General features: G+C 43.5%; 1 protein-coding gene across 1 annotated transcript; it reads left to right on the plus strand.

Annotated features, from left to right (window-relative positions):
- The first annotated feature begins 1,965 nt into the window (after positions 1-1,965).
- Positions 1,966-17,674, plus strand: Ovgp1 (oviductal glycoprotein 1). The gene is made up of 11 exons (XM_048352142.1): positions 1,966-2,038; positions 2,531-2,560; positions 3,329-3,533; positions 4,601-4,657; positions 5,865-6,030; positions 7,774-7,898; positions 9,688-9,796; positions 9,896-10,081; positions 12,579-12,695; positions 15,736-15,871; positions 16,936-17,674. The coding sequence occupies exons 1-11, from the start codon at positions 1,966-1,968 to the stop codon at positions 17,481-17,483; spliced, it is 1,752 nt and encodes a 583-aa protein (XP_048208099.1). The 3' UTR covers positions 17,484-17,674.
- Positions 17,675-17,875: the final 201 nt, after the last annotated feature.

Genomic DNA, 17,875 nt, shown 5'->3' on the forward strand with positions numbered 1-17,875 from the left:
AAGACTCGCAGATATTTGACTGAAAAATAGCCTATGCTTTTCTCACTGCATACATCTTGCTACTGCTAGAAGACGTACTAGCTCTGGGGATATGATTAATCTCTTCACTGGACTACAAGGTCTTTAAAGCAGAAAGTGTTTTGGGAACATGTCCTGTGAATATTTGTTGAACTATTAATTGACTATAAAGGATGGTATAATAATAAACTAACAAATGGAGATTTCATTTGGGTATCCACCAGAATTTCCCAGAATTTCATTGCCATATTTCTACCCTAGGCATTCCATACCATTACTATTCTATGAAATCCAAGTTATGAGTTTAAAAGAATGACTTCTCTTGTTTCTTCATACTGCTAATGAAGGAGAACTGTTCTCCAGATTTGATCACTTGTGCTGTTTTTTGGTGGTATTACTTTGGGGCTTATATTTTCTGATAAATCATAAAGGCATATGGTTTACAGACCTGTTTTGTTTATCCTTCATGCTGATATACATATATATATATGTATGTGTATGTTTGTGTGTCTATGTATTTATAATAGGCTTTCAGATGTCCAACTTATATTCTTCAGATTTCAGAGATTCATGACAGATTCTCACCATTGACTCAATACTGATTCATAAAAAGTCAAGTTTTTGTCTTTTCTTGAGAAAAGCATGGGTCTATTTCCCTGCAGGGCAATCTCAAGTACTGTCCACAATCTCACCTACCTCTCTTTCTCCTGACCAGAAACTATACGTCAGCTGATATGTATCACTGAGCTTTAATGATTATTCCTCTAATAATGTATCCAGGGCACTGTTTAATCTTCACAATGTTACCTATTTATATGAGCTGCCTGGTGAGTGTCAGCACCTGAGTTTGAGAGACCTGCTTCTTTGGACAACCTAAGTTTCTAAAAACAGCTCTAATTAATTGCACTCATATATAAAACTTTTTTTTTTTTTTTTTTTTTTTTGCTGGTCCAGGCCCTGAAACTCAGGGCCTAGGTGCTGACCCTGAGCTTCTTTCACTCAAGGCTAGCTCTCTACCACAGCATTGCTTCTGGCTTTTTCTGAGTAATTTATTGGAGATAAGAGTTTCACAGACTTCTTTTGCCCAGGATGGCTTCAAATGTTGTTTCTCACATCTCAGCCTCCTGAGTAGCTAGGATTACAGGCATGAGCCACCAGCACCTGGATGAACTAAATATTGAGGCTCAAACTCAGAGCCTGGGAACTGTCTGTTGGTGTTTGTGCTAAAGGATGGTGTTCTACCACTTGAGCCACACTCCACATTTGGCTTTTTGGTCATTAATTGGAGATAAAAGTCTCACAGACTTTTCTTCCCAGTCTGGCTTTGAACCATGATCCTCAGATCTCAGCCTCTTGAGTTGCTAGGATTACAAGAGTAAGCTTACTGAACTAACAAATTTTTCATAAATCATCTCTTCAGTTCTTTTTAAAATGTCTGGAGTAAATAGGAGCTGTTACCTCCATTGTTGTGAGGAAACTAAAATTCTCAAAGGCTAAGCAAGTTGTATGGGGTTTTCTAGATGGTGACACTGAGTTTTAAACCTTGGACTCAAAGCCTGAAGGCAAACAGATACTTACCAACTTTCTATTACACTGCCTACCAACCTATGATCTTGTAACAATAGATTTACTACTATCATATAGTATTTCTCCCCCCATTCAGTCATGAGGGTCTGAGAACCAGGCTGAGCACAGAAACACAAGGCCCCTGGAAGACATTTGTTCTCTGCCAGTGGCAGCCCAGGGCTGTGGCTTTGTTGGATGTGAGAGCTTCAACTATTCTGAGAGGACTGATGGTTCTGGGGTCACTGTGACTCCTATGAATCACTGAGGGGTGTGTGTGTGTGTGTGTGTGTGTGTGTGTGTGTGTGTGTGTGCTATGCTAATGCTCTACATGGGTCAGTTCCTATAAAGAGACACTCGCCTCACAGCTGTCAGCCCACAGAGATGGGGAAGCTGTTTCTTTGGGTTGGTGAGTGTGGCAGTTCCAGTAATGTTAGTCCAGGCGATACCAGGCTTCGTGAGTTTAACATCACTGCAGGGACTCAGGAGGCTGGAGATGGGATGAGACACAGTGAAGGGTGAAGGGTGTCCAGGGTGCAAAGAGCAGAGTAGCAGCTCTCCAACTTAGTTGCACATTAAACATTTTAATGTGTGAGTTCCATCTTGGATCAATCAAATCAGTACCTCTGAGGAAAGAGCCAAGATAGCAGTTCTTATTAATTTGCAGTTATATTAAGAGAGCTTTTGCTGGAACGTTAACCATTATGATTCCTGTGCTAAGCGTGTGTGCACACACACATACACACACAGAGTTTTTATGTAGAAAAGTTTATTAGAAAATGAACTTTGATCTTGCTCTCTAGACTTCACTTTGGAGGAGAGGAAATGGGTTGTGTGTACCTCCATTCGTGCATCTTGGTGCTGGTGGGGCACTGGCTAACAGGTGTGCAGGGGAAAAATACTTGGTGTGCATACGAATCTGTGTGATCCCTTCCTCTATTTCCCACAGGACTGGTTCTTCTGCTGAAACACCACAATGGTAAGAAAATTGTATCCTCTCCTCCAGCACTGGGGAGACTTTCTGGCTAGAAAGTCTTCCACAGAATGTTTCTCAGCAGCCCTGCCTAACTCTGGCTCCTGTGGCAGGAATTATTGACCCAGTGCTGTCTACTGGAGGATGTTAGGTTACTTGCTGTCTGTATCACCAATTCTGTGTGAGGTAATCCAGGCTTAGGATTTGAACTTGGGGTCTGTGGTGACCAGGATTACATAAGGCATTCTTTCTTTTCCTGGGACCTAAGGAGGGAGGAAAGGATGGACCTTCAGTGAGGGTTGGGAAGGTGGAGGTAGGGGTGAGGATGGATGGAGGAGGTCATGTCAGTGGCCTCTAGGGCTGCTATCAGTAACTATGCGTGTGTGTTTGAGTGGGAGAGTCACATAGGCTGTTGCATTGCTCCTCAGAAGCTGAGCTCTCCTATATTCTCTCCATACTCTTTTTTTTTTCTTTTCTTTCTTTCTTTTTTTTTGTTCCTGCCCTGGGGTCTTAAGCTAAAGACCTGGGCACTGCCTCTTAGCTTGTTAGCTCAAGGCTAGTGCTCTACCCCTTGAGCCATATCTCCACTTCTGGTCTTTTGCTGACTAACTGGAGATAAGAGTCTCATGGACTGTTCTGCCTTAGGGGGCGATGAATCTTGACCCTCAGGTCTCAACCTCCAGAAAAGCTAGGATTATAGGCTTGACCCAGTAGTGCCCAGTGCCTTTACAATCCTTTGATCTCTGCTAACTAATATGTATTCTCCCTTATCAGGTGCTGCCTACAAACTGGTTTGTTATTTCACCAACTGGGCACACAGTCGACCAGGTCCTGCCTCCATTTGGCCCCATGACCTAGATCCCTTTCTCTGCACCCATCTGATTTTTGCCTTTGCATCAATGGATGACAACTGTATTGTTGCCAGTAATCTCCAGGATGAGAAGATTCTCTACCCAGAGTTCAACCAACTCAAAGCAAAGTGTGTTCATGTTGGAGGAGGTGTGGGGGGGGGGGCGGTGGTTGCACTTTCAAAAATTTTACAGACTTAAGAGAATCAAACCTATTTCTCATGTTACTTTTAAACTTTTCTCTGATTCTTCCAGTCCTAACCTCCTCTCAAATGGGGCGCCTAAGCTCCCCCAATTCTAAAAACTCCATGTTGACAAATCCTTCAACTTCTTTTTTGCCTCATTTCTCCCTGGACTTTAGCTCTTTCTTCACTGCCTGATGATAGACTCACCCTTTGATACCCCCCAGTGTGACAATCTCAGATATTAAAGTTAAAGTACTGTTAAAGTGCTTCTAAGATTACCTGAACATCACAAATGCTCAACAAATATTAGCATTTTTTGATTACCCTTTAGCACTTGCAGTCTCCAAGCTCAAGCTCTTCAAGGAGAGGGACAGTATGTCCTATGCCTCAGTATACCCAGTGGCCAGGCCAGTACTTGCACAGAGTTGTGCTTAGTAATTATATGCTAAGTATTCCCTGCCTGGAACTCCTAGTTCTTTTCCTGTACACAGGAAGATTTAGTGTTCCGTGAATGACTATAGATGGCAGAGGGAAAATCCCATAGCTGTTGGGCCTGTTATTGTTCCCCTTTTTTCTTTCTCCCTTTTTTTCCAGCTTGCCTTTTCCCCACCCCACCCCCTTTTTTCTTATTTTTTTGCTAGTCCTGGGGCTTGAACTTAGGACCTCAAGCTCTTGCTTAGCTTTTTTTTTTTTGCTCAAGGTTAGTCCTCTATCACTTAAGCCACACCTCTACTTCCAGCCTTTTTGCTAGTTAATTGGAAAGAGTCTCACAGACTTCTCCACCCAGGCTGGCTTCAAAGCTTGATCTTCAGAACTCAGCCTCCTATTGAGCTAGGAATACAGGCATGAGCCACCAGTGCCCAGCTCCTTTCTCTTTTTTTTTTTTTTTTTCCTCTAATCCCCACCCCCCACTTCCCATTTGTCCTTCCTTCACTGTGTGAAACACAGAGCAGTGGCTGCTGTTGCCCACTGGAAGAAGGACATGCCTACCTACCCTCTCTCCTCCATTCCAGGAACAGGGAGCTGAAAACACTGCTGTCTGTCGGAGGGTGGAACTTCGGCACATCAAGGTGAGATCGACTATCACTTTTTTCCTCTGGGAGGGATGAGTAGGGCCAGCTAGAATTGAGAGTGGTAGAGCAGCAAGCCAGCTTGGCCATGGACATAGCAAAGCTCATGCAGGCTGTTTCTCATGTCCTGACCTGGTCCTGGATTTAAAGAACTCTTTCCCTGGAGAGTCACAAGAGACAAAGAGGTCCCCACCAGTGGCGACAAAGGAGATGTGGGGAGGATTTCCAGATCAAATGAGATATGCACAAATGAGCCCACACTCCTTTGTAAGAGGACAAAAAGGATAAATTCCAAATTTCACAGGCTCTGTCATTTCCTCACTTTGTTAGAGTCAGTGCTACCAACTTCAGTGGAGGAAAAGAAGCAACAGATCAAGTGCTGGTCATGGTGCAGGGATACACAGAACCTGTCCCACATGCAATGGTCACTCTTGGTAGCATTTCCCTTCCCTGAGGAAAAGTGGATATGAAAAACTGTCTTCAAAACCTCTGGAGAAATATTTCCTCTGCTTTCTGGCTATTCTTGGAGCAGAGAACAGCTGAGAACTGAGGCCATCCACACCCCTAGTCTTTACCTCTCCTCCTCTGGACTTTTGCATAGTTTGGAGCTGTACATTGATTTTGTATCTGCCCACAAGCCTCCTACAGAGGGGTTATATTCCAAGATTGATATGAAAAGCAAGAGTCACAAGTATTAAGAACTTTCCAGGTTTCTCTCTTAGAGTCAGCCCAGCTGAAAGCAGCCAACAAAATGGAACTGATGCCTATCTATCTCTGAATCTGGTCATTTGCTAAGCAGTGTCCAGAGCGCTAGTCCTGAGTCACTTCATGTTTAGCTCCAACAAGTTAGACTTCTTCCCAAAGTGTCTTCACTATGGAAGAGAAAAGAAATTAAGATACAGAAAAAAATTAAATAAGCAAACAAAAAAGCCAGAGGACAGGAAGTTCTTATCAGAGCCCTAGCTTCTGGTGTCAGCCCAGATACTGATGAGTCTATAGATCTTTCTGGAATTGTTGACCTTGGCTCTCCTTCCTTTTCCCAGTCCAGCCAGGGAAAGAACATCATGGCTAGGACAGGTGAAAAGAATTGAGTGGTTCTGAGGAGGTGCTGGCAGAGAGAGGAAGGGCGCCCTGCACGGTTTCCTTGCCTAGGGCAGGGAAGAGGCTATGAGCTGTGCTCTTTGCCTCACTCCCAGTCTCCCGACAGGTTCACTGTGATGTTATCTACATCAGCCAACCGTAGCAAGTTTATTGCGTCAGTTATATCCCTCCTGAGGACACACGGCTTTGATGGTCTTGACCTTTTCTTCTTGTACCCGGGACTACGAGGCAGCCCCATCAGTGACCGGTGGACTTTTCTCTTCTTAATAGAGGTAAGACTAGTTGGGAAGTTCCAGAATCCAGGAATAGTTCTACTGTTCGTTGTGTCTAGGCTCATGGTAGAAGGGCACAAAACCAAGGGCAGGGCAGCAGAGAGGAAATAGAATATTCTGTTACTGCTATCCCCTACAGGTGATAGGGAAAACTGCTGTTCAGCAAGTGCCCTGTGTGTGTTCTTTTTCTGCATCTGAGTCTTGCTTAACTACTCTAGCTAAGTGACACCTTCTCAGCCTAGATCATGTGTACCCAGACTGCTTTGCTCTCTATCAATTAAACATCATTGTTGTTAGGCTGGGAATGTGGCTTAGGTATAAAGTGCTTTTCTAGCATGCATGAAGCCCTGAGTTCAATTCCTTAGCACCACATAATCAGAAAAAGCCACAAGTGGTGCTGTGGCTCAGGTGGTAGAGTGCTTGCCTTGAGCAAAAGAAGCCAGGGGCAGTGCTCAGGCCCTCCTGAGTCCAAGCCCCAGGACTGGCAAAAGAGAAAGAAAAATCACTGTTGTTGACCATATCAGTATTTTTCACAGCCCATAGTCAGGGCCTGCATCTGACTCACTTTTTTGGCTGATCCTGGAGCTTGAACTCTGGGCTTGGGCACTGTCCTTGATCTTCTTTTGCTCAAAGTGAGTGCTCTAACTCTTGAGGCACAGCACCACTTCCAGCTTTTTGAAGATAAACTGGAGAAAAGAGTTTTACAGACCCTGCCTGGGTTGGCTTTACACCTTGATCTTCAGATCTCAGCCTCCTGAGTAGTTAGGATTACAGGTATGAGCCACCGGCACCTGGCTGACTCACTTTTTTGTTGTTGTTGTTGTTTTGGTTTACCATATCTTAATAAATAACTTTGATATATTTCCATCTCAAACAAGTGAAATGGCTGCAGAAGTCATTTCTTGAATAACAGATACCATTACTGACTTCTTTACTGATTCAGGAATTCTGGTTTTAACAGACCATTTTCAAATAAAACAGGTGAAATATTATATTATTTTAATTCTGCCTTAATTAAATCACTCCCAAATTTCTCATTGTTCCTTTTATCTTTCTCCTTACAAAGGTCTGTGTATTGATTTCTTAAGTTTTCTGAATTCCATCTTATTTGGTAAATGTGACTGAAGAGACTTAGCCTGTGAATTCTTAAGTCTTTCTGAATTGAAAAATGAGTTAGCCTGTGATAAATAAGGCAAGTTATCCTCTCTTTGGAAGCCTGTGCCAAAAAATAGAAAGCATTCCCAACGAAAACTTGAAGGACATATTGAAACTTTTTGCTAGCTGTTTAGATTTAGCCAAGTAAATCTCTTAGGACATTTTAGGGCTAACTAGCTGTTCAGAAAGCTTTACTCAGCTCTGAGAGCTTAAAACAGGAATAGTTCTTTTTTTTTTTTTTTTTTTTTTTGCCAGTCCTGGGCCTTGGACTCGGCCTGAGCACTGTCCCTGGCTTCTTTTTGCTCAAGGCTAGCACTCTGCCACTTGAGTCACAGCGCCACTTCTGGCCATTTTCTGTATATGTGGTGCTGGGGAATCGAACCCAGGACTTCATGTATACGAGGCAAGTGCTCTTGCCACTAGGCTATATCCCCAGCCCAGGAATAGTTCTTGAACCACAATACAGGCAAGGCTCAACACTAGCCCTAGTCTTCATCCTACATCTTTTCTTTCCCCAGACCCAGCTCAAAGGGGCGATGCTTTCTCTCCCTGGCTGCTTTATCTGCTTCTCTGTGTTTTTCTTCCCAGGAGCTGCTGTTTGCCTTCAAGAAGGAGGCGCTGCTCACCAACCGCCCAAGACTGCTGCTCTCTGCTGCTGTCTCTGGTGTCCCACATATTGTCCAAACGTCCTATGATGTGTATCGTATGGGACAGTGAGTAGATGCTGCTCTGGTGGGACAGGACATGGAAGGGAAGGAGATATCTTAAGCATCTGAAGCCCGGCGTCTGGCCTGAGGAGCATTGATATGTACAAGAGTCAGCTCTACTCGATATAGCAGGGGACTTTCTTTAGAAGGTCAGAGCAGGGTGCTATAGTGCTGGCCCAAAACATCATGACCACGAGAAGATCTGCTGCAGTGCCTTTTACTGGCTTTCACAAAGCTCTCCAGAGAATGCCACAGGCCCAGCCTCTCCTTGCCCAGAGCACAGCTATAGACACCCTATGCTGAAGCGGATGGCATCAGAGGGCAGAAGAGTTCACAATCACTGGCACAAGAACAAATTCAGGCATACCTAGTCACACTCAAATTTCAGAGCAGGTCTCCCTTGCAAAAGTTGAAAGGAGAGAAAAGAACAGCACATGAATTTTTCAGGTCTAATTTTTTTTTTGGAGGGTAGTGTGTAATGCTGGTACTGAGGCTTTAACTCAGGGCCTCACATTCTTACTTGGCTTTTTCTGCTCAAGGCTGGCACTCTGCCACACCTCTACTTCTGGCTTTTTGCTGGTTAAGTGGAGATAAGAGACAAGGGCTTTTCTGCCTGGATTGACTTAAAAATTGTTATTGTTTTTAAGTAGTTGTACAAAGGAGTGTCAATTCAACATGTGAGTTTGAGAGTATAATGAATCTTGATCAATGTCTCCCCTTTCCCTGGGCTGGCTTTGAACTGGGACCATCAGGTCTCAGCCCCTTGAGTAGCTAAGATTATAGGCCTTGAGGGGCTGGGAATATGGCCTAGTGGTAAAGTGCTCATCTCGTATACATGAAGCCCTGGGTTCAATTCCTCAGCACCATGTACATAGAAAAAGCCAGAAGTGGCCCTGTGGCTCAAGTGGCAGAATGCTAGCTTTGAGCAAAAAGAAGCCAGGGACAGTGCTCAGGCCCTGAGTTCAAGCCCAACGACTGGCAACCCCCCCCCCCCCAAAACCAAACAAGATTACAGGCCTGAGCTACCAGCACCCAGCAAATGCTTCAGTTTTTTGTTGTTTTTGTTTTTTGTCAGTTGTGGGGCTTGAACTCAGGGCCTAGGCACTCTTTGTGCCCATGGCTAGAGCTCTACCACTGCTTCATCTTTTAAATGGGAAAAGTTACATTCTGTATGATATTGGTTTGATTAAAATTAGATTGCCAGTCATGTGACTCTTATCGCCAACTAACCACCAAAAATTTGGAAGTGGAGCTGTGGCTCAAGTGGTAGAGCACTAGTCTTGAGAAAAACAAAAAAGCTCAAGGACAGTACAGAGGTCTTGAGTTTCAGCCCCAAGACAAGCACACACACACAAAATTAAATTTGATGATTTCAGTAAGTCACACACCTCTGACTTGGAGCATGCTCAGTCACAACTTGGTTTCTAAGAAGTTTTGTAGAAGGTGGTATCAGTGGCTCTTGGAAGGGTAGAAAGACAGCATCTCTTTTATTGCTAGGGGTTAGAATTTAATCACAGCAGTTATTTAGACCCTTGTGAACACTTGTGTAAGACCTGGATATATTTGCTTTTGTGTCCAGTTTCTTCCTACACATATTCTCTCAGAATGCACGAAACCTGATATACAGCTCTCTATCTCAACATGACAGGCACAGCCCAAGCAGACTTCACAGGCAGAAAGAGCAGAAAAGCTAAAGTGACCAACACACCGTAGCTTAGCTAGTTAGCACTGCAATGATCTTACCTGATAAGGTAAGGTTGGCTAGCTCAACCTGCATATCTTCCATTCCTTACAGACTCCTGGATTTCATCAGTGTCTTGTCTTATGACTTACATGGAAGCTGGGAAAAGTTCACAGGACATAATAGCCCCCTCTTCTCTTTTCCTGAGGATCCCAAGTCTTCGGTAAGAAAAGGAAAGGTCTCAGGCAGCCCAAGTGTCCATATCTGAGCCCGAGTATTGTCTCTTAGTAACAAGGATGGGCTGTGTTCTTCCAACCTGCAGGCGTATGCCATGAATTACTGGCGAAAGCTTAGCGCACCCCCAGAGAAGCTCATCATGGGGTTCCCCACCTATGGACGTACCTTTCGCCTCCTCAAAGCTTCTGAGAATGGGTTGCATGCTGCAGCCATGGGACCAGGGACTTCAGGGCAGTACACCAAGCAAGCTGGATTCCTGGCTTATTATGAGGTGAGGGTATTGGAACCTCTGTCAAGGGGATCCTGAGCCCTAGTTGGGGCAGTAGATGATGAGGATAGGGTGGGAGCTAGAGCAAAGATATAGTTTATTCAACACTATCTGAGAAATTTTTTCTTTCTTTGGTGGAAGTTGAATCTTTTGTAAGAGATGAGAGACTTGGATATTTTCACAAAAGGATCTTAAGTACTGTGTAGGTAAACCCTGACTTACCATAAGCCTTAAAAATCACATATGATGGGGCTGGGAATGTGGCTTAGTGGTAGAGTGTTTGCCTAGCATGCATGAAGGCCTGGATTTGATTCCTCAGTACTACATAAACAGAAAAAGCCAAAAGTGTCACTGTGGCTCAAGTGGTATTGAGTGCTAGCCTTGAGCAAAAAGAAGCCAGGACAGTTCTCAGGTCCTGAGTTCAAGCCCCAGGACTGGAAAAAAATCACATAAGATATATATGTGTGTGGACATGAGATATATATTATATGATACATATCATATATAATATCATATGATATGTGTGCATGTGAATATTTATATATGCATAAATACATATACTATACAGATGTATTTGTACATATATGTACATGTAATTATATGTGTTATACATATAATTCAAACACTTGAAAAAATATATATATATCCCTTATCTAGGTGGAATCTTTTTTTTTTCTGCCAGTCCTGTGGCTTGGACTCAGGGCCTGAGCACTGTCCCTGGCTTCCTTTTTGCTCAAGGCTGGCACTCTACAACTTGAGCCACAGCTCCACTTCTGGCCTTTTCTGTTTATGTGGTACTGAGGAATCGAACCCAGGGCTTCATGCATGCAAGGCGAGCACTCTACCGCTAAGCCATATTCCAAGCTCCTAGGTGGAATCTTTAATGTGTGGCCAATCTTGCTTCATCTGTGCTTTGATTCCTTGCTTTCTCACGACTAAGGCTGTGTGTGTGTGTGTGTGTGTGTGTGTGTGTGTGTGTGTGTGTGTACACCAAGCTTAAACTCAGCACCTCAAGTTCTTTGCTTAGCTTCTTTGCTCTAAGCTGGCACTTTACCACTTGAGATACTCCTCACTTTTGGGGACAAGGATCTCACAAACTTTCCTGCCTGGGATGGCTTTGAGCCATAATCCTCAGATCTCAACTTTCTGAGTAGCTAGGATTACAGACAGGTGTGAACCAACAGTGCCGAGGGTACTAAATTATTTTGAAGCAATTATGATAACCTCTAATGTAGGTTTTTTCTCCTCTACTCCAGCTGCATCCTTATTTCCCTTCTTAACAAAGCTTGCTCTGGAATGAAGTAGAGGAGATAGACAAGGCCATAAAAGGATGAGGAATATGAGCTGACCATGTGGGGCTGGCTATAAGGATCTGGGAAATATCATAGAACAGGGGAATGCTGAGCAGATTTTGAAACACAAGAGAATCTGCATCTGAAGGTATGGGACAATAGGAACAAAAGCACAAGATGTTTAAGGCCTGTTAGATGGAGAGTTAAAACCTTCCCGCACCAGGCACTGCTGGTTCATGCCTGTAGTCCTAGCTACTTAAGAAACTGAGATATGAGGATTGAGATTCAAAGCCAGTCAGCCAGGACAGACAAGTCAGTGAGAGTCTCATGTCCAAATAACCACTAAAGAGTTGAAGCAGATCTGTGGCTCAAGTGGTATAGTGTCAGTCTTGAGCAAGAATGCTAAATGAAAGCACAGGGCTCTGAGTTCAAACTCCAGTATTGACACAAAACAAACAAACGTTCCCTTCAGCCGAAGTGGAGCTTCCCAGTGTCCCCAGGCTCTGCTCTGTGCTGGCTATTAGGAGATATTTTCCTATTAATCCACTGGTGTGTGGTTGTGAGAGATGGCATAGCTAAAATTTGTTTCTTGGGTTGTTGTTTTTTTGCCAGTCCTGAGGGTTAGAATTCAGGGCCTGAGCACTGTCCCTGGCTTCTTTTTGTTCAAGTAGCACTCTACCTCTTGAGCCACAGCACCACTTCTGGCTTTTTCTCTTTATGTGGTGCTGAGGAATGCAACCCAGGGCTTCATGCATGCTAGGCAAGCACTCTACTGCTAAGCCACATTCTCAGCCCAGCTGAAATGTTTTTGAAGGATACTACATGGGCCAAAGTAATTCTAATGCATAGAACTTTTTTGCTGGCCCTGGGGCCTGAACTCTGGAGCTGGGTGCTGTCCTTGAGCCTCTCTGTGCTCAAAGCTAGTGCTCCACCACTTCTGGCTTTTTCTGAGTAGTTTATTGGAGATAAGAGTCTCAAAGACTTTTTTTTTTTTGCCCTAAGTAGTGCTGAACCATGATCCCCAGTTCTCAGCCTCCTGAGTAGCTAGGATTATAGGTCTAAGCCACCTGTGCCCAGTATGATCAGCCTTCTTCTTCTGCCCTGGTGAGGATTTCCAAGATTCTATATTCTGAGAGAAGGAGCAACCACATCTCCTGGTGCTTCTTGTTATGGTATTTCATGGAACTCACCTTTGCTTTTCCTGGCAGGTTTGCTACTTTATTCAGAAAGCAAAAAAGTACTGGATTGACTACCAATATGTTCCATATGCCTGCAAAGGGAAGGAATGGGTTGGCTATGATGATGCCACCAGCTTCAGTTACAAGGTGAGACACCGTGATTTCTCACTTCAGTGTGTAGATTCCCACTGGCCTCTGTGGAGCCCCCGGGGAGTGCATAGTGCCTGTGCGTGCATTTCATAATTCTGTCTTGCATTGGGCTCTGTCCCTTACATTTATTCTGCTCAAGGCTGATGCTCACGTGAACCATACTTCCACTTCTGGGTTTTTTGCTGGTTAATTGGTGGGGGGATTTGCATTGAGGGACATTGCTGTACCTTGTAGAGCAACATGGAGCCCAGTGTGGGGATGACAAAAGGATATTATTATTATTATTATTTCCATACAGGGGCTTGAACTCAGGGCTTCCCTTAGCTTTCTTGCTTGAGGCTAGTGATTTACCACTCGAGCCACACTTCACTTCTGGCATTTTGCTGGTTAAGTAGAAATAAGATAACCATGATCCTCAGATCTCATTCTCCTGAGTAGAATTGCAGGCAGGAGCCACCAGAGCCTGGCTTACTTTATAAAATTATCTTCATGTACTTGTACAAATGATTTCAATTCAACATGTCAATTTATGTGTACAATGCATCCTGATTAATGTCACCCCTCCCATCATTCATCATTCTCTCCCATCTCTCCTAACCCTACCTATCCCCTCAAGTTACCTAGTTTTTACAAGTTCCATTCTCTCTCTCTGTCACACACACACACACACACACACACACACACACACACACACACGGGATATTATGACTGTATTTGCCCACCCTGATGAAGAGATTTTGTCAGAATATCAATGCTAAAGATAGCTTGGAGGTCACTGTTGAGGCATAATTGTCCATGTACTGTTTCTACCCAGTGTGAGCACTCTGGATGAGCTGCCTTCTTTCGTTCAGAGTTATTTACCTACATTCAAGTGTTGTAATTGTTTCCTGTTCAGGGTTTCTTTGTAAACAGCCCAGAATATGCATGCTATTTCTGTCTCTGGAAGGAGGATTCAGATATTTCAGCCATTCTACATAAGCTTCAACTCACATAATTGAAAGGTTCTTCTATAGTGCAAACCCCACTGCACAGGAAGGTAAACCTCAGTCCCACATACTGACCTTTAGTGAACTGAGGGACAGGAATCAACTCAAGGTGCTATTTTGGTTGTTTTTTTCCCTTCCATGAATAGTAACCTGTTCTGTGTTCCAGAGGTATAATGGGGTGTACACACACACACACACACACACACACACACACACACACACACACACACACACGGCAGGCTGCTGGCCTTGGTGACTCATGCCTGTAATCCTAGCTAGTCAAGAGGCTGAGATCTAAGGATCCTAGTTCAAAGCTAGGCTGGGCAAACAAATCAGATAGCCTCTTATTCACAGTTAACAATAAAAAACCAGAGCTGGAGGGATGACTCAAATGGTAGAGCACAAGTATAAGTGGGAAAAGCTGAGCCAGAGCTTGAGACCCTGAATTCAAGCCCCAGTACTAACACACAAAAACAAAATCTGGCAGGCTGACTTGCTAACTTATAAGCAGGATAAGCAACCAGGACTTTTGCAGCTTCATATGTAACAATAATTGTTTTTCCCATTCCACTTATTTTATGTCTGGGGAAAATCAACAAGATGACTTTGCCAAGTCACACAGCTATTTGAATATAATGAAGTGTTTTTTGTTTTTCCTTTCAGCTTTGACAAAGAGATCTGGCAGAGTAACAATAGACCCTAGAGTTGAGTATCAACTCTGCCATTTAGTTATAGCTAGGTTTAAAATTCATGGAGGAAAACCTTTATGTTCTCATATGCGAAAAGGGTATAAAATAATCTGCTCTACTTTTTTTTTTTTTTTTTTTTTGCCAGTCCTGGGGCTTGAACTCGGCCTGGGCACTGTCCCTGAGCTTGTTTTGCTCAAGGCTAGCACTCTACCACTTGAGCCACAGTGCCACTTCCACTTTTTTCTGTTTATGTGGTACTGAGGAATTGAACCCAGCACTTCATGCATGCTAGGCAAGCACTCTTATCATTAAGCCACATTCCCAGCTCCAATCTGCTCTACTTTTAAGCATCGCTGTGACACAAGATATGTGGAAGTGATTTTAAATAACAAAGTGATACCTATAGTTCACTACGATAACAGCCATAAGCACTTGGAGGACCCAGAAGAATAATAGCTAACACTAGCTGATCCTTAGCTATGCACCTAGGAAAAGTTATGCAGGGTTCCCATGAAGCCGAAAACACAAGGTCTACCATTTTAGCCACTCTGACTTCATTACATACATTATGACAACTATCACCCTATTTATCTTTAGTATGTTTGCTCTTCCCAGACTGAAACCCATTAGCCACAATCTTCCTGTTGCTTCTCCCTTCCTGGCTTTTGGAGGTCACCATTCTACTTTCTGTTTCTATGAATGTGACTCTTCTAAGGACTTATAAATGTGATGTGGAATTTGTCATTTATTTAATATGACTATTTCACTTAGGATAATTTGTTTGAAGTTTCATTCATGCTACAGTATGTAGGAATGCTTTTGGTCCTAAAGAACATCATATATGTTATTACTTTATTACAATTGAGGCAACCAAGGTACTTAAGAATTTAAGTACTTTTAAGTACTATTCTTAAGGTACTTAAGAATAAAATTTAGCTAGGTGCTGGTGGTTCTCATCTGTAACCCTAGCAACTCAGGAGGCTGAGGTCTGAGGATTGTGGCTCAAAGCCAGCTTGGAAAAAGTCTGTGAGACTCTCATCTTTAATTAAGCAGAAAAAAAAATGAAGTGGAGGTTTGACTCAAATGGTAGAGTGCCGGCCATAGGAAAAAGCCAAGCAAGAGTGAGAGGCCCTGACTGAGTTCAAGCCCTAGTACTGGCGCACGTGCGCGCACACACACACGAATTATATAAAATTTCTAGGAATCCAAAGCAAGAATTAAATGCAGGTTGTACCCTAACATTGGCTCCTGGAGTTTATCTTCTGGATGATGATGATGATGATAATGATGATGATGCCACTATACTGTGTCTGTAGGGAAGCCACAGAGGCACATTGATGGACTGTGATGTTACTTTTGCAGGCAAAATTCATAAAGAGAGAGCATTTTGGGGGGGCCATGGTGTGGACATTGGACATGGATGATGTCAGGGGCACTTTCTGTGGCACTGGCCCTTTCCCTCTGGTTCATGTATTGAAGGACCTTCTGGTGAAGGCTGGTAAGTAGCTAGGACCTGAAAGCTGAACTGGAGTTTGCATAACTGGGCTCTAGTGGTCTCTTCTTGTGGCTCTAAATTCTTTGATGAAGCAACGTGACATTGAAGTCAAATCAAGCAATATATTCTCTAATCTGCGCTGAGATATCTGTCCCTATTTGACTCTTTGTGTGTGTGTCTGTGTGTGTGCGTGTGCATGTGTGTTTGTGTGTGTGTTGCTAGGAACTGAAGGCAGGGCCTTCAGCCCTCTACCACTTGAGTCATGTCTCAATCCCTTTTGTCTGTATTTTGTTTTTGACACAGAGTCGCTAGCTTTGCCTGAACTGGCCTAGAACTCTCAATACTCCCAAGTAGCTGTGATGACAGGTGTGCACCACCATGCCTGGCTCCTTATTTGCCCTCTTAGAGTTTCCTTTGCCTTATCTGGAAATGGTAATAACCCTATTTTAAGAACCAAAAGAATATGGAATAAAAACATCACTGGTTCATATTGGTACTCAATATATGTTAGTTTATTTCTTGGATAAGGAATAGAAAAGGGAATTTGGTTTCTTTGGATATTTCCTTCCTTCCTTCCTTCCTTCCTTCCTTCCTTCCTTCCTTCCTTCCTTCCTTCCTGCCATGGGGCTTAAACTCTAGGCCTGGGTGCTGTCTCTGAGCTCATTTTGTTCAAAGCTAGTGCTCTTCCACTTTGAGCCACAGCTCCACTTCCAGTTTTCCAGTGGTTAATTGGAGACAAGAGTCTCACAGAGTTTCCTGTCTGGGCTTGCTTTGAACTGCGATCCTCAGATCTCAGCCTCCTGAGTAGCAAGGATTGCAGAGGTGAGCTACCAGAACCCAGCCTGACAGTTTCTTTTGGTACTAGAGGCTATACCAGCAGTTAGAAGATGGAACTTAGTGTGTAAGAGCTGAAAGATACTTAGAGATTGATTATAATTCTCATTTTGATGAAAACTCTCTAGTTATGGAGTATTAGAAGAGGTACATTAGCCCCAGAGTGGTTCTAGTCCTGCCAATAATAAGAAAGAAGGAAGAATCATAACTTTTTCTGTTGATTTTTTTTCTAGACTTGAGCACAACTTCTCTACCACAATTTCAGTACTCATCTGCTATGAAAGTGTCACGTTCTGGCTCTGAAAGGTTGGCTGTGACAAAGGCACTGACCACTGATACGAATATTTTGCCTCCAGGAGGAGAGGCTGTGGCTATGGCGGGCAATGGGAAGAATGAAAATACAACTCCAGTCCCTGGAGATAGAAGTGTGACCCCTGGAAGGGACACAACACTCTTTGGAAAGCACACTGTAGCATTCAGAGGGAAGACAGAGGCTTCTAGGGCAAAGACTGTGACCCCAGTGACCCATGCAACTGAGACCAGTGCAGGCACCATGGGGGCCCTTGTGCCTCCTCAGACAGTGACCCTTGCTGAGAAGAGTCATCTGTCTGCGAGCTCTGGAGGGATGAACGGAGTCCCTATGACTCTTCAGGTGAAAACCCTTAGCGGGAAGACAATGGCTCCTAAAATGTCCTTGTCTCTTCTGAGCGAGATGTCAGTAACCCCTGATGAGCAGAATTCCCTCCAAAGTGAACAGTTTGGCTTTAAAGATTCAAACTAATGCCAAGGTTGGATGAAATTGGTGTTCAGATGGAAGCTGAGACAGGAAACTGTCAAGGCTTATTATCCTGCTACCAGAATGTAGTTCTCTTGCTTCTGAAAATCACTTTCTCCCCATAGACAACTGTTTTTCCATCAATACAATGACTCTTCTACAAGTCCTCTCTCTCAAACTAGAAAACCTAGAAGGCTCTGTTGTGAATCATGCAACATAAGCCCTGTTGGTGGCAGACCAAGGGAAAGCGCTGTGTTTTCTTTTACCTGCTAAAATAGCAGCTGCCTGGTTAATGAGGTAAAGTAAACATCAAAGCCAATCTGGCTAATTTCCTTTATGTTGAATAAACTAGAAGCAAAAAAAAAAATCATCTGAGGTTTTTTGAGATTCTTTTCTTA

Source organism: Perognathus longimembris, chromosome 7 (genome assembly GCF_023159225.1).
Source record: "Perognathus longimembris pacificus isolate PPM17 chromosome 7, ASM2315922v1, whole genome shotgun sequence".
In the NCBI taxonomy this organism is placed as follows: domain Eukaryota; kingdom Metazoa; phylum Chordata; class Mammalia; order Rodentia; family Heteromyidae; genus Perognathus; species Perognathus longimembris.